At 39.9% G+C, this 15162-nt stretch overlaps 1 protein-coding gene and 2 non-coding genes across 37 annotated transcripts in view; all 3 read right to left on the bottom strand.

Annotated features, from left to right (window-relative positions):
• The window catches only part of huwe1 (HECT, UBA and WWE domain containing E3 ubiquitin protein ligase 1), a 78700-nt gene that overhangs the window by 30170 nt on the left and 33368 nt on the right, over nt 1-15162 (bottom strand). For 10 of the 35 annotated variants that reach the window (XM_005162278.6, XM_009296963.5, XM_005162282.6 and 7 more), the window contains 21 exon segments: nt 13376-13571; nt 13117-13284; nt 12828-12976; nt 11547-11613; nt 11188-11411; nt 10889-11100; nt 10595-10777; nt 8679-8851; nt 8447-8586; nt 8275-8350; nt 8090-8188; nt 6337-6464; nt 6048-6207; nt 5705-5933; nt 5088-5266; nt 4930-5019; nt 4661-4821; nt 2543-2588; nt 1524-1877; nt 1042-1252; nt 163-287 (listed from right to left, as the gene is read on the bottom strand). In XM_005162278.6, coding sequence (XP_005162335.2) covers nt 163-287; nt 1042-1252; nt 1524-1877; nt 2543-2588; nt 4661-4821; nt 4930-5019; nt 5088-5266; nt 5705-5933; nt 6048-6207; nt 6337-6464; nt 8090-8188; nt 8275-8350; nt 8447-8586; nt 8679-8851; nt 10595-10777; nt 10889-11100; nt 11188-11411; nt 11547-11613; nt 12828-12976; nt 13117-13284; nt 13376-13571 — 3370 coding nt within the window. 35 annotated transcript variants of the gene reach the window in all.
• dre-let-7h (microRNA let7h) lies at nt 1977-2090 on the bottom strand. The gene has a single exon (NR_029990.1). It is a non-coding gene; the product is annotated as a microRNA let7h (primary transcript).
• Nucleotides 2298-2394, bottom strand: mirlet7g-2 (microRNA let7g-2). Its single transcript, NR_029989.1, has one exon. It is a non-coding gene; the product is annotated as a microRNA let7g-2 (primary transcript).

Here is a 15162-nt window from a genome sequence, read left to right as displayed (position 1 = left end):
ACCAGGCTCTGGCCTACCTCTTCCACATGGGGCCAGGGCCAGCCAACTGAACCACGACTTGGACCAATTCAGAGCACTCACACTTGTCAAACAAACCGGGAAACAGGCCTGGGCATGGTCTGGATCGCATAGTGTGAGTAAGCCCTAAGCTGAAATACCAACCTGCCAGTGGGTCCTCCTCTTCATTGCTGGTGGAAGGGAGGGGCTCCTCCTGGATGGCCTGCGACTGGCTATCGGCACTGTCACTCCGAGGCATGGTCTCGCCAGGAGATGAAACAGAAGTTGATCTGAAAAAAAGAAGACAATAAACATGTTATAATATTCATTCTAAAATATTTTTGAGAAAATAAACTTTGGTGGCTAATGCTAAGTGTACTAGTGTAAAACCCACTGACATGAACATTTATAAAGATACTTTCACTATTATTTGTATTAAATTCAAAGTAACAATAGAAATAAAAAAAATAGTGCATTTACCTTTAACTGCAAATTATAGAAGTAAGCTCCTAACTAGACATGGTGTAAGTAATATTGAACTACCTGACACTACTTGATCTTTGCAGGCCAATAACTGACTCAGGCTTGACAAACCAATTAAAAGAATTAAAAGACTAACAAAGTATTTTGTCAGCTCCAGAATCCTTAACCTAGCAACATGTGTACATTTGCAAATATTTTAAAGTACATGCTCTGTCAAATATTACCCCAGCATTATACCAGTCACCCTATTCTAGACTTTAAATACTGAACTGAGTATGGAAGAATTTGCTAAGATTGAATTAGATTTTTTTTTCCATGTTCATTTTATTTGTAACCACTATCAGTTAATTCTCAATAACGCCCATTAAAAAGATATCCAAAGAACATCTATACATTTACAAATATTGTAGATCATGTGTAGCTTAGAATAATCAATTAACAATGCTGCAAGGGATCGTGATACTGCTTGGTACTGTGATATTTCAGCTGTTGTAGTACTATAAGATATGTTTATGGAATTGTGACACTTCTACTATCAAGTATGGTATTTCAACTCCTCACCCAGTTTCTGCATCTGTCTGCCTGTCTGTGAGGCCGCTGTCACCACTTCCTGATAGCTCCTGAGACATGTGATTGGATGGAACTGAGCTGGCAGCCGGCTCTTCCTGCGTTCCTGAAGCGGGACTGCTCGTATCCATGGGCGAACCCTCGAGTTGAGACACACCCACTGGCACAGGCTCTGAACTTTCAGCTATATCTGGACTGAGTGAAGCTAATACAGAGACAGAAGCATAAAAACTCAACTCGTATTTAAAATTGGCCGAAAATTCAACAATAGCAAATGCAAAAACGGGAAGTACATGCAGTAGTTGCATGTAGAATGCAGCAGGATTATACAATAATTTTGATTAGTTCAGGCTCCTCCAATTTATTTATTTATTTTTTTTTGGTGAAATAAGGAGCAGAATTCACAGTGAGGTAAATTCTCTCCACTGAACTGCAAAGTTTGAAATCTTATTTTACAGGATTCAAAGTTAATCTACCTTCCCTGACTGCATCCAATGCTCCTCCTCCTCTCTCACCAATAGTGGGTGCAGGTGACATCTCCATCTGAGATGCTTCTGCCTCACAATTTGGCCTATCAGGTGCTGAGAGCTGGGGAAGCCCTGCCCCTGCCAAGGCTCCGTGAGAGTCAGGATTGGAGTCGGCCAGCAGCAGCTCTGTGATTGGCTGGTGCACCTGCTGACTGATGGCTGTTTCCAGAGACACGAGGGCTTGTTCATGGGGGGCAGGGGTGGTTGGAGTGACTTCTCCTGATGGGGGCGCTGTGAGGAAACCCTCAGAGGTGCGAGGAGGGTCCAGACAGGAGGACACCCCACTCTGGGCCTGTTCTCCTTCTGACAACATGACAGAATTAAACTGTAAGTGGTGTGATAGCTTCAATGAACACAGTAAAATGACTAGCTGAAGGTTATTAAAAAGCAGGACGTGTGATTGAGAGTCTGCATTATGGAAGGCAGTAAATTGTATAGTTATCTCCTTCAAGGGCCATACTATACTGATCCCCAACAACAACACAACTTACTACCTCACCACAACACAGCCAACTCCAGACGACAACATATTAAAGCTGCAAGCGAATAAACACCACATTGTTCATATTGACAGTAATGCGATAAAAGCAAGCCATGTAGATGTAAACCTATAAATAATTGAGTAGTTGCCTAGAAACAATTGATTGATTAAGCAATTGATTGTTGCCTAGCAACAGTTGCTGCAGTGATGAAGGCAGGTGGGAAGATCAGCCAGTTGTCGAAGCGGTAACCGTGGGAAAGACAGTAGACTGTATAGTTATCTCCCAGATCTGGTGTGATCCTAAAACTATACAAACTACTACCTCATCCCACAGTCCACAGCAGAGCTCCATCCAGAACTCTGGATCTTTGTGAAATATGCAAATAAGGTTCACGTTTGACATTTTTTAACACAAAAAACAGGGATTTCAACATTATCATCAATAAACACTGAAAATATTTCTAGCAAACATTTAGTGTGCTCTCACCTGCAGCATTCTCTGCAGCTCCATTGACTGTTCCAATCCCAGAGCCCTGTGGGGAAATACAAACAATTAATGCACACAGTGAAATTTAAATGGAGGTGTTAATTCGTTTTCTTGCTGATACACATGGTCCTGACACAAATGAACACTGACCGAACAATATTACGATTGTAACATTTTTAAAACAAAAAGAAAGTATTTTTTGGTTTTTGAGAGAGCAAGATGTGATTGAGTAAGATCCCCTAGCTAGGACTCATCCTAAACGCCGATTCATACTTCTGCACGCATATGCAGCCTACGCGTGAATGCATAGCCCTCGCCGTGGCCGTTGGCAACCTGCACCTCTCAAAAAATGTAACGTTGTGTAGCGCAAGCTCTGTGATGTGAGGTGAGAGTCATGTGAGCCTGATGCAGCGAGTGTTTACAAGTGTGGAGTCCCGTAAATAAGCTCCGGAATGGAGACTATTGTTTTTCGTTTACCTTATGACTAATGCTGTTGCACGTCCGCCGATTCCAGCCTCAAAATGAGCAAGTTTGAGCCCCTTGTACATTAGGGTAGTGTTCAGGAAAAAAAACACCAGCAAAAAAACTTGGCACAGAGAAACACAAACACACACTGCTAGCTAGCGTTTTGGAGGTGTTATTGCAGAGCAACAGAAACAGCGTGCAGATGTATAAATACACGGCTATGTGCGTCATGGGTCACGCTAATCACTTAAACCAGGCTTAAGCATAACCACTAGGGATGTCCTGATCCGATCATGTGATCAGAAATCGGGCCCGATCACGTGGTTTTAGACTCGATTGGAATTGGACGGCCCTGCCTCATTTGGCACTATATATACACACACACACACACACACACACACACACACACACACACAGAAATTGTGCCGAATGAGGCGGGGCTGAGAGCCGTGAGGGTGTACGAGGCGGGTGGTGATAATCAGAGACAACTGGATGCATCACCTGCCTCGAGTCTCACGAAGGTGCCCTGGAAGTTAAAAGGAGGAGAGACACCTGTGCTAGATAAGTGAGGACCAGGTCTTGACCAGGCCCACTCACAGACTTTCATAAACATTTTCAGTCTACATTTAAAAAAAAAAAATTTAAATCAAAGGCCATAATTGATTAAAACGATGATAAACAATTAATATTTTGATGGATAAAGCAAGGACAAGAAGTGAAATGCATGATGTAATGTCGGTCTGTCGTCTTTCTTATGTATAAAGGAAGTATCGGATCAGGTTTTGATAGATACTTAAAATCAAATGACTGACTCGAGGGCAAAAAACCTGATCGGGACATCCCTAGTGTGAACTATCAAAGAAGCTATCTGAAACCCGACAGATGTTTGGCATGCTAAATATCTGCACCTATCTGCGATTCAAATCATGCCATGTGAAATGTGTTGTGATATAGTCGGTGATCACCTACAGTAAGTAAAAGAGCAGCATCCACTAGCATTCTCTTCAAAACCAGGTCAGCAAAATAAGTACATTTTCTACCCCCTAAAGGCCTCTTTCTCATTATGTAGTTAATAAAACATTAAAATAGAGAGCATGAATACAAACATATATCCAGCCTCTGAACGAGTTAAGAGAGGATCACCTGAGCTCTACTGGTGCTAATATGGACTTGTTGCTCAAAAAAGTCGCTCTTTGTTTGCATAAAGTTGAAAATTTCTAAACTTTATCGTGTCGCATGACATGCCCACCTGGTCATCAATGGTCACTGATGCTTGCACAGACGAAGGTGCCTTGATCTCCAATGAAATGAATGGTTGTTGATGCTTTGGTGCTGGGAGTTACTTTTAGTGTGAATAAGGCTTGAGAAAGTTGTCTGTGATTTTTCCTATTTTAAAGTCATGCAGTGTGAAACCCCGTTGCTAATCCATCTTGCAGTGTAAACAAACCACAGAAGGAACGCTACCCCAGATGCATGACACGAATACTTTGAAAATCGTGCATTCTGATCTCAGCATGAAACACTAACCATTATTAAGAGCATACAAAAACTCAGAGCAGAGAAAAGATCTTTAAAGAAGAAAAAAAAAAAACTTTACATTTTTATCCTTCACACATTTTTCTTCAATATTAGTTCACATGTTCCCTCTATTACCTGCAGACTCTGTTCCCTGGTCTCCTCCCCTGCTGCAGAACTCTCATTCTGCTTTGCAGTCTCCTCTTCCTCTGCCAACTGCCTCCTCCTTTTCTCCCTGCGTTCCTCCAGCTCCTCATCACGCAAACTCTCCAGGTGCTGCAGTATGGGCACCTTCACCACTGAGAGAGCAGGTACAAGACTTATAATTAGACATGCAATCAGAGCTTCTCCTGCAGTGTATGTTAAACAACAGATGCTATCATATATTCGTTCTGAGATGATCTCACCTGCCACACAGTCATGCATGCTCTCAGCATCCAGCACTTTACACTCATCTGTCCATCTGGTTAAGGCAGTCGGGATACTTGAAAGGGTGCCTGCAGAACAGAAGAGTTTAGCAGGTGCATCTATAACATGTATAAATGTGTGTGTGTGGGAGACTCACCAGCTTGTCCTCCGGTGCTGCTCTGCTCATGGAAGAAGTCATCCAGCAGCTCATCGTCTGAACGGGCAATAATGTGCACATCTTCATTACCCACCATTAAACGGGCACGACCTCGAGACTGCAGAGGAAGAGAGCTGGACAGCTGCAAGATATCAGCTGCAGCGCTGGGGCCCAATAATCTGAAACACAAACAAAAAAGGTCATCTGAAGTGCTTTGAAACGTGCAATATTTGTTCGACCTATCCTCAACTGAAACAAATACTGGGATGGACATATAGTTGCCCCTCACTTTATTACTATTTTAAAAATTATACATTATAACAGGGTACATGCAGGAATCCTAAAGGAAATTTTAATACCTTTAGAAGACTTTTTTTAAAACCTATGGTGAAAAATCTACTTTTTAAGCTGTTTGGACAGACATTTGTGTAGGTATAATGTGTCACTGTTTTAGAGCATTCTAGATTATAGATATCCTTAATAATAATATCTTTAAAAAAAGGAGAAGGAGGAAAAAAAAAAAAAAACTTTCACAGGAACTATAAAAGGTAATGTCTTAAAATTTGAAGTGTACTATTTCATATCTGAAACTGGCACAAGTTCAGTCATAGACTCACCTCTGCAGAATGAGTGGAGGGTTAGGCTGACGGTTGCCAGGATAATGTACATGGATCGTGTGGCCTGTGTTGGCCGTGAGCTGGCGGAGAGAACGTTGACTACGTCCCATTCCTTGAGCCAATCTGCTACTGGTGCCCGATCCCCCAAGAGTCAGCGAGCCATGGTCAGCGTGACGCACCATCAGAGGGTGGGAGCTGGGGATATTTCCTGGTGAGGGAGGGATGTCAGCTGAAGTGTACAAAGACAGAAACAAATAATTCAGAGTGACACACTAGCAAAAAAAATATATTAAAAAGGAGAACTCATTTTAGGTAGTGGAAGGAGGTTTATTAGTTTATTTACCTGAAGTGGAGAACATATTATCAAACTCAATGATGAGGTCATCATCTCGGTCGAATCGCTCAAAACGAATATGAGGGGCAGCATTGATATCTGGAAAATCTTCATCCAGTTCCATCTCTGAGCCTTCATCGTCATCATCCTCATCTCCCTCTTCATCATCCTGAGTACAATGAGCAGGGCAGATGAGTAGAGAACATGTGAAACAATGAGACATGCGTGTGTGTGTGGTTGTAGTCACTCTCTCTCTCTTTACTGTAGTTTATAGTTTGATCTTTAAAAAGAATATTACCTGATCTTCCTCCTCTTCTTCCTCCTCCTCTTCCTCTTCATCCTGACTGTCCTCATCCTCGTTGCTACCACTGGAGTCTTCCTCCTGCGTGTGCTCCTCATCTTCTGGCTCGAGGATGTTCATGGAGTCTAAATCAGAAAAAAAACAGAAAATCTGAAAGATGACTACAGAATCTTCCCCATACAAACCTGAATAGTGTGCAGAAAAACACTTATTTTTTAACAATTTGAAAGTTATTATTTTCAACAAGTTTAAAATTTTAAACAATATAAAATCTGCGTTCAGCAGTTCAGCTCACATAAATAGTATTGGGGCGAAATTCTACTTATGACTCGTTTCCACTAAGTGGTACGGTATGGTACGAGTCACCATTATCAGGCTCGCGTTTTTACTGCCAAAAGGGTACCAATGGTGTGCGTAGTGTATAACAAAGTTGCAGTCGACATCATTTTTGCTCAAGGAAGTGTCAAAGTAAAGCACTTCTCACAAAACAGATTCTAGCAATTATATAACATAAATAAATAAAACTCAACATATAGGAACACATCCAGACCTTTACAGTCTCCAACATGTTACCAATTACAGATATACTACACACAGCATACGTTTAGTCCGTATTAGCATTTATAAAAAAAAACACAAAACATATAGCCCACAGGTCGTGCAAACCTCTCATCTGCATCTTTAATCTTTACCAGCTCATTTAACATTAACATATTGTTAAAGTAATTTTTTCATTCAGAGTTCATAACAGTCCAAAAGTTGATGATAATAGTTAAATGTGGCAGCTTATTCATGTTTTAGGTTGCTGAAAGAATATATTTGATCCTTTGTTTTTTCGCACTTCACTCTGTCCATTTCTGAAAGGATTGGATTTCAGGAGCACTTCAATAATCACGCACACTTTATTACCATCAGCTCAAGAAGTTTTTCACTTCAATTCTAGATGCACACGCGAGATTACTCGAGAAAGTGAAACAGTTCGCACTTTAGACAGCCTTGTAAACAACAGGGCACAGAGTAGATTCTGCTCTTCTTCTTGGCTTTAAGGTTGTTTAAGAAGTTGACATACAAGGTTTGTTCATGCTCTGGTTGACCATGGCTTGTTATTATATGTATATATTATTATGGTGTAATGTCTCGGCTGTATATATTTAAAAATAGCGCTTCCTTTGTTTTTATTCTCCTTGCGCACAAGCTAGTGAAGTTTCTCTGTAAATCAATGGCATTTATCTGCGCGTCATGCTCCACCTTTTGGTACCCTTTTGTGAGCTAGTTACCCCTTTTAAAAGGGTACCCAAAAAGTGGTACGATATGGTTCGCTTTTTTAGTACCTTCTGACAGTGGAAACTGCCATAAAAGCACAACGAACCATATCGTACCACTAAGTGGCACAAAAATCCATGTAAACTATTTAAAACATGTCAAAAATATATGCATAAAGATAGAAAAAGAGATAGAAAGAGAGAGTTTACTGCCATATCAGCTTCAAAAATAGCTACAATTTACAAAGAAATTACAATTACACTTTAACACCAGATAAAAAAAATATTAAATCTACTTTTGACAATTCTACAAGTTTTAAAAGATTCAGGTTTAAAAGTAGGATATTGCACTCCTTTAGAGCAGGAAGAAAAATGTGATTTTCCATCATTGCAATTCATAGGGTGGGCCTAAAGAGTAGGCCAATTAATTTATGGATCATTGTTATTATAAGCTCTATGAGTGAATGCACATGAGATTCGCTTCCTACCCTCTCTGTTGGCTTGGAGAGTGGAGGCCTGACTCATATTGGAAGGAGCTTCATCCATCAGCACATCCTCTTGAGACTCATCCTCTCCAGAACGACCTACTAATTAACAGTAAAACTAGATCAAAACACATTTCCATCTTTGTTATCACTTCCACATTTGGCCAGAAATCAAATAAATAATTTACCGATGATGGTACTATTAACAGTTTGGGCATCTCTCTCTAAAAGTTCATCGATCAAATCCACCAACTCGTTCTCCACCTACAAGCATACATGAATAACAAACATTGTACATCTGAAGGAGGCTTTTTTTATATTCATGAACTGAAAGTTGAACAAACTGCTGTTGTTTCAAACCTGCATTGCCTGAGTGCTCAGCACCTCAGGCTGTCCAGCAATGACCACAGTGTCTCCCTCGGCTTCTCCATCCATCAGGTCAGAGTCTGTGGCTTGACCTCGGTCACGATTCTCAACCGGCTCTGCCTCACCCACTTCTCCTGTAGGCGAGATCAGATATTACATACGCGCACAACTCGGCAAGGTCACTGTATGTATGTTCTGTTATGAGATGATCAATGATGAGTGTTACCTTGATCCTGAGTGTTGCTGTTACTGTCTCTGACTGTGCCAACAGTGTCATGTTCAGTCTTGTTCTTGCTGGATCCCCCTTTACCACCAAACAGGCTGCTGGGCTGGTTCACAATTCGCGACAATGTTTCCAGAGGCTTCAAAGCAGCATTTACTGTGTTTGCCATATTGGGACTGCAACAAAGCAAAAATGGCAATGAGGAAAAAACTTGGATAACTCCAAAAGATTTGTTTGTCAAATCAGTTAAGACTGGGATAGACAATCGGTCAAGAAATCGATTCAGGATATATTTTCAAAATGCATCACCATTTCCTTTTGAAAACATTGAGCTAGTTTTTATGCAGCAGATGGCACTCTAAGTTGTAAGTTGGCTTAAGGCTGATTTATACTTCCGCGTCAAGTGCACGCGTATGCTCCGGCGCAGCCTCCACGCAGTCGTATAGCCCTCGTCGAGGCTGACGCAGAATATGACGTGCACCTCTCACAAAATGCAACTACACGTCGCAGCGACAAGGTATCGCAAGCTCTGTGATTGGTCAGCTTGGTAGTGATGAAGAGCGTGGGGGGTGCTGAGAGCCACAAGCCTGATGGAGTATTTGTCTACAAGCGTCGAGTCGCGTGAAGAAGCTTCAAATAGAGACTTGTGTTTTTTGTTTATCTTATGATTTAAGTTGTTGCACGTCCGCCAATTCCCGCCTCTGAATGAGCGAGTTTGAGATAAATTTGTAGCTTTCACAACAACAACACCTACAAAGAAACTCGACACAGAGAACATCTACTGCCAGCTAACGTTTCGGAAGTGTTATTGCAGAGCAACACAAACAGTGCGCAGAAGTATAAATGCACGACTATGCGCAAGCCAGTAGAATATGAGAAATATAAATCAGCCTTTATTAAATGCTAATATTAAGATAAATGTAAATCGCAGATATAGTAAACACCTCACAATTAACCCTATTGTAATTAGCTTAAACCTTTTATCAATGAATATTTGGAGTCTGTAAGGGATTTGATGCAAGCAGAGTATGGCAGTTTGTAAAGCACACAGCACTGCCATTTAAGCTAAGAATCGATTTAATAGAGCATAGCAAAGCACTTTGAAAATCTCAGAATCAATTCTCTAACAATTTTCAATAATCCCATTAAAAAATAAATGTAAAAAATAACATATTCGCCCTTTAAAACTGTTTAATTAATTAATTTTCCTTCAACTTAGTCACTTATTTTATCCAGGGATGCCACAGTAGCATGAACCACTAGCTATTCCATTATTTGCCGGTTTCACAAACAAGGTTTAAGGCTAGTCAAGATTAAATTGCATGTTTCAGCTGTCTAAACTCAACATAACTTGCAGTGAAATGTCTTAAAATATGTCAGTGTCTTTTATTTTCTCCAGGTGCACACCAGTAATATATTTTTCTAAGGTTATTTTTATAAATGTGGCTTAATTAGCCTAATTTAACAAAGCCTTGGTCTTGGCTTAATCGAAGTCTTGTTTGTGAAACTGGGCCTATATGTTTTATGTAGCGAATGTCCTTCCAGCCACAACCCAGTACTGGGAACCACCTATACACACTCTCATTGAAACACACAAATGTGTACGCGCACACGCACACTCACACTACAGCCAATTTACTTCATCTAATCCACTTATACCGCATGTTTTTAGACTGTGTGGGAAACCAAAGCATCTAGAGCAGGGGTCCCATATTCAAATTGAGACCCCTGACCTAGAGGAAACCCCTGTAAACACGGGAAGAACATGCAAACGCCACACAAAACTGCCAACTGGCCCAGCCAGGACTTGAACCAGCAATGTTTTAGCTGATTGATAGTGCTAACCACTGAGCCACTGTGTCAGCCTACTATTTAGTTTTAATAAATACATTTTTATAATTAATATCATTAAGCATTACCTGGATAGATCAAGGCTGTGAGGCACACGGGCCAGGTCATTGACAAGGCCTTTCTTCAAGAAGAGCCGGATGATATTGTTCATGCCGTTGTGCTGGGTCTTAGCTGTGGCTGTGCTGTAGAAGCTGGAGGTGGAAGGACACGACTCCATAATGGTGCTGATGATGCACATCACTGCTTGCAAACTGCCAAAAAGGGAAGAAGTCAAAGTTTAATAAAATTGTATTAAATTTGGGGAAAAAACACATAAATATTTGTTAAAAGTCAACTTCGTATAGTGACTAAGCAGTTCTCACCGGGCGTGTTTCTCTGTGCCCTCTGCCATGCCCAATGCTCGACTCAAAGCAGCTTTGACCTCGTTGACCAGGGCAGCCTGGGCATCGGTGCCCGTGCCAGCTGCAGCAAGGCTGGCCAAGAAAAGGCGTGCAAGGGCAGGGGTGTCCTTATCTTCAGAGTTCTGGGTGTGTGGGAGCAAGTGGTCCAAAACAAATGCCAACACACTGCAATCCTGCAAACAAATCACATGTTCTTTGTAAGGATGAGGAAGAAAAAAAAAATCTCCACAATTGCACTGAAACACTTTAATATGACTCACTTCCTTAATGAGCTCCGACTGGCCAGCTGTGTAGTTGTAAGAGGTGATAAGAGTGGCAATGCCAACATAAGAGCGAACCAGCTCGGCCAACAGCCTCAAGATGGTAGAGGTGGGCATCAGAGGTTTGCTAGCTTTAGCCTTAGCAGCTCGGCTCTCCTCCGAAGAAGCTCCCTTGTCTCCTTCCTGCTCCTTTTTCTCTTCACGCATTTCCTCGGGTGTAGAGGCTAGAGAAACAACGACAAAAAAAAAAAATATTACAAGGGCAAGTCAAGGATCCAGCAAAGTGAGAAAAATGTGTATACTGTAGAAAGAACGGTTTTGAGCTATGTGTGTGTGTTTGTGTGTGTATTAGTTCACACCTTCTCCCTGTGGAGTTCCAGACTGAGAAGATTCAGCTACAGCACCATCTGCAGCAAACACCTGAGTCTGAAAGAGTATAATTAACACCCACTATTATAGCGAATCCCACATTTCTGAGCCCATTATAGTACAAATGCACTTGGGATGCTTGCGCTTTTCATAACGTAGCTAAATCGGAACTAGGTTTGTACATTGTGTGAATTAAATCCGGATAGTTCTTGCCCATGCAAAACTCAGCATTGGAGCAGGCCTGACAACTTGCTAGGAATGTTGGTCAGCTGATACATACTGCCAAGGCCAAGTTATGGGCCTATAACTGCCATTTTTATTTACTGAAACTGGCAACGTTTTTTATTTTTCTTCTGGCAAATAAGTGAGCATCTGATTGCTTGCTTGGATAAGAGCAAACACATTTAGGGTTTCTGCAGGTTTCACCAAGTTAAATTTAAGACATTAAGACATTTTTAAGACCATTATAAATTATATTTTAGACCTAAACAGGCGTTTGTTTTTCAAATAACCCAATTGGAAAAGATTTTCACTTGCTCTATCAAAATTGATTAGAATTTAATACATTTAATAATGCAATATTAATCATTTAATAATAAAAAAAATGTAGGTGAGGTCAGTATCTTCAGCAGTAAATAAATGTAGAACTTAAGCAAATGTTACTGTTAGGCAAGTCATTAAATGGTATTTTTAAATAAAAAGTTAAAAGTTTTATTGAGATTGGGATTGTTGGTGACTCTATGGGTGTTAAAGGGCCAAAAAAAACCTCTTTCAGTTCAAGTCTACCTCAGAATAAAAAAATGTAAAAATGCATCGTAATGGGCATGGTGCGCTGCGAGCAGAGGGAATAGTGGACGTGACTGGCAGAGCAGGGGAAACACACAAATCTGTTAAAATTTCAACAACAAAAAAAAAAGTACTCCAATGTGTCTCGAACCTTTTATGGCCAGATTGGGTAGCTATACATTAATAAAGAAAACTTAAGCCCTGTAAAAAAGATTTAAGACCTACAACACAATATTTCATTAGATTTAGGGCTAAAATTTAGCCTTTGAGATTTAAGACATTTTAAGACTTTAAGATCCCACGGATACCCTGACATTTCTTGTAAATAAGCCACACAGTTTGATGCACTAATTATCATTGACATTTGGATAGAATAAACTGCAGCAAAAGTGATACCAATTATATAATTCTATTACAACTGATGCAACAAAGTCTGACAGACCTCACACACATAGAAAAACATCTAAAAGCATATACGCCCTTACATTGATGGGGAAGGCAGACTGCGAGTCAAAATCACTGCCTTGTCTGGTGAGTCTGTACTGCTGGTAGACATCATCACCGACATCCTGCAGGATCTGACACAGGTCTTGATTCCCTGGTACAGCGTTTGCCCGCTCCTCTCCTCTCTCTGCTGTACAAAAACAAACCCAAACAGACCCCGAGCATGCATTAAGTGAAAAGAACACAGATGAGATGTGACAGCTTGAAAGATTCAGACAACGAACTAAACACAAGCATGCACATGTTTTTCTGTCCAATCATATTTCTTACCCTCTTCTGGTGCGTGATATGCTGCCAGGGCATTCAGCATGTCATAGATGACCTCTTTTATAGTCTCTGGTATGGAGGGCAACGGGGAGAGCTTTAGGGGGGTGGTCTTCACGAGTTGCACAGCATTTGGACCTTTAATTCTGAAGTTCTCAAACTCGTCATCTGAGGCTGATCAATAAAAATAAATTGTGATTAGGAATAATAATATGTTTGATGGTAAGATTTGAAGAGATGAATTCTGGGAGATTTTCCAACATACCAGTGCCAGCACCTCTTGGAGCCGGGAGAGCAATTCGGATGCAACTCTTGGCAGTTTCCGTAAAGCACTCTGGATTGCGACAGGCCGCTGGGCCAAGGACTCGCAGGATGTAGTTAATTTCCCTGGAGCCCAGACTACCTGACACCACACCTGAAGTAGTGCTTCCTGCACCACTGGTGACTGCAGAACGTACCACCTGAGAAAAGAGAGTGAGCAGGTTAGAGAGAGAATTTATTGCCATATCAGCTTCAATAGAGATTTCATGGCAAAAACAGATACAATTTACAAACACTTCATAAATAACCACAGACGCACGATGTATCGGCAGCCATATCAATATTGGCCGATAAATGCTATTTATAATGTTATGTGTCCGATGTCAAAATTAGGCCGATATTTTTAAGCCGATAGATTGCGTAATTGTACAGAACTGCCTGCCTCAGGCATGCATGGATAGAACTTGTTCAGACTTGTCCAGTGCACTGTATCTGTATTTAGCTGTTCGCTTGTATGGTGGCTCTGAACTATCAAAACATCTCTCCAAACACTTTTTCAGAGATTACATATTTGTAACACTTTTTATTTAAGAACATTTGAGCTGGTTTCAGTTCATTTTCAATTTAATTAAAATATATTTATTTTACTTGTTTATTATTTAAATCCCATTTTGTTATTTAACCTATTATTTTATTCATGTTAATTTGCTATGCAAAGTAAAGTAAATACATTTTTGGCATGCTGACTTATGTGAAATGGTGAATATAGGTTTATATAATCACTTTGCAATTTTGAAATTATTGTTTTTTTTTTTGCTTTGAGTAGACTATTCAGTTCATAAGACCAGATCAAACTTTCATGAAGTTTTTTTTTAATATAAAATCAGTTGTTTACTGTATAACATTTGGAAATATTTATATTTATCGTCTAGTATATTGGTTGTCGGCCTCCAAATCTTAACAGTTATCGATTATCGATATTGCCCAAAAAATCCATATCGGTGCATCCCTATAAATAACACCTTTTTTAGAATGCATAGATGATCAACAATCAAATACATAAACAATAAAGGTAACATTTTACTTGAAGGGGGTGTTCATGAGACTGTCGTGCCTAGGACTGGGTGATTAATCGATAAGTAATTGAAATTAACATTGAGGTTAATTTTTCCAGGTTAATTTTTTCAATTATTTTCCCTACCGCGTGTGGACTTGCATGACCCCGAACTGTTAAGGCTAATTTATACTTCTGCATCGAATGCATGGGTATGGTTTGGTGCAGCATTTACACGGCCGCATACCTCTTAAAAAATTTTTTTTAACTTCAAATCACTATGATTGGAAGCTGTGCCTTGAGATGGCATATTTTCTCTTTAAAATTTATATTTTATAATAAAAATTTCTTTACAGAAGAGATACTAGACTAGATTTAGATGAGCTACTAATTATTTTCTACTTTTAATATGAAAAACATAAATAATTAAGTTAGTCACTTTTTTATAAGAAAAAGTGACTGTTGGTTTTAGGCAATGCGTTAATTAATTTTAGTTGTTCAATGTTATTGTTCAGTAAATAATCATAGATAGTGTGCGTTTCCTTCAATTATTTTAAAATAATGCCCCCTTCATTCAAAATCTCTCATTTGTAATATGCGAGCATATTTACTTTTCAAAACTTATCAGTGAACTATGAAGGCAACAAGATATAATAAATAAATCAAATAAATGTTCAATTAATCAAGATTGATTTTAGGCAAAATCGCCCAGCCCTAGTCATGCCACCTTTATAACC

This window comes from Danio rerio, chromosome 23, assembly GCF_049306965.1.
Source record: "Danio rerio strain Tuebingen ecotype United States chromosome 23, GRCz12tu, whole genome shotgun sequence".
Taxonomy (NCBI): domain Eukaryota; kingdom Metazoa; phylum Chordata; class Actinopteri; order Cypriniformes; family Danionidae; genus Danio; species Danio rerio.
The sequence above is the reverse complement of the archived record's forward strand: the minus strand, read 5'-3'. Positions and strand labels throughout refer to the sequence as shown.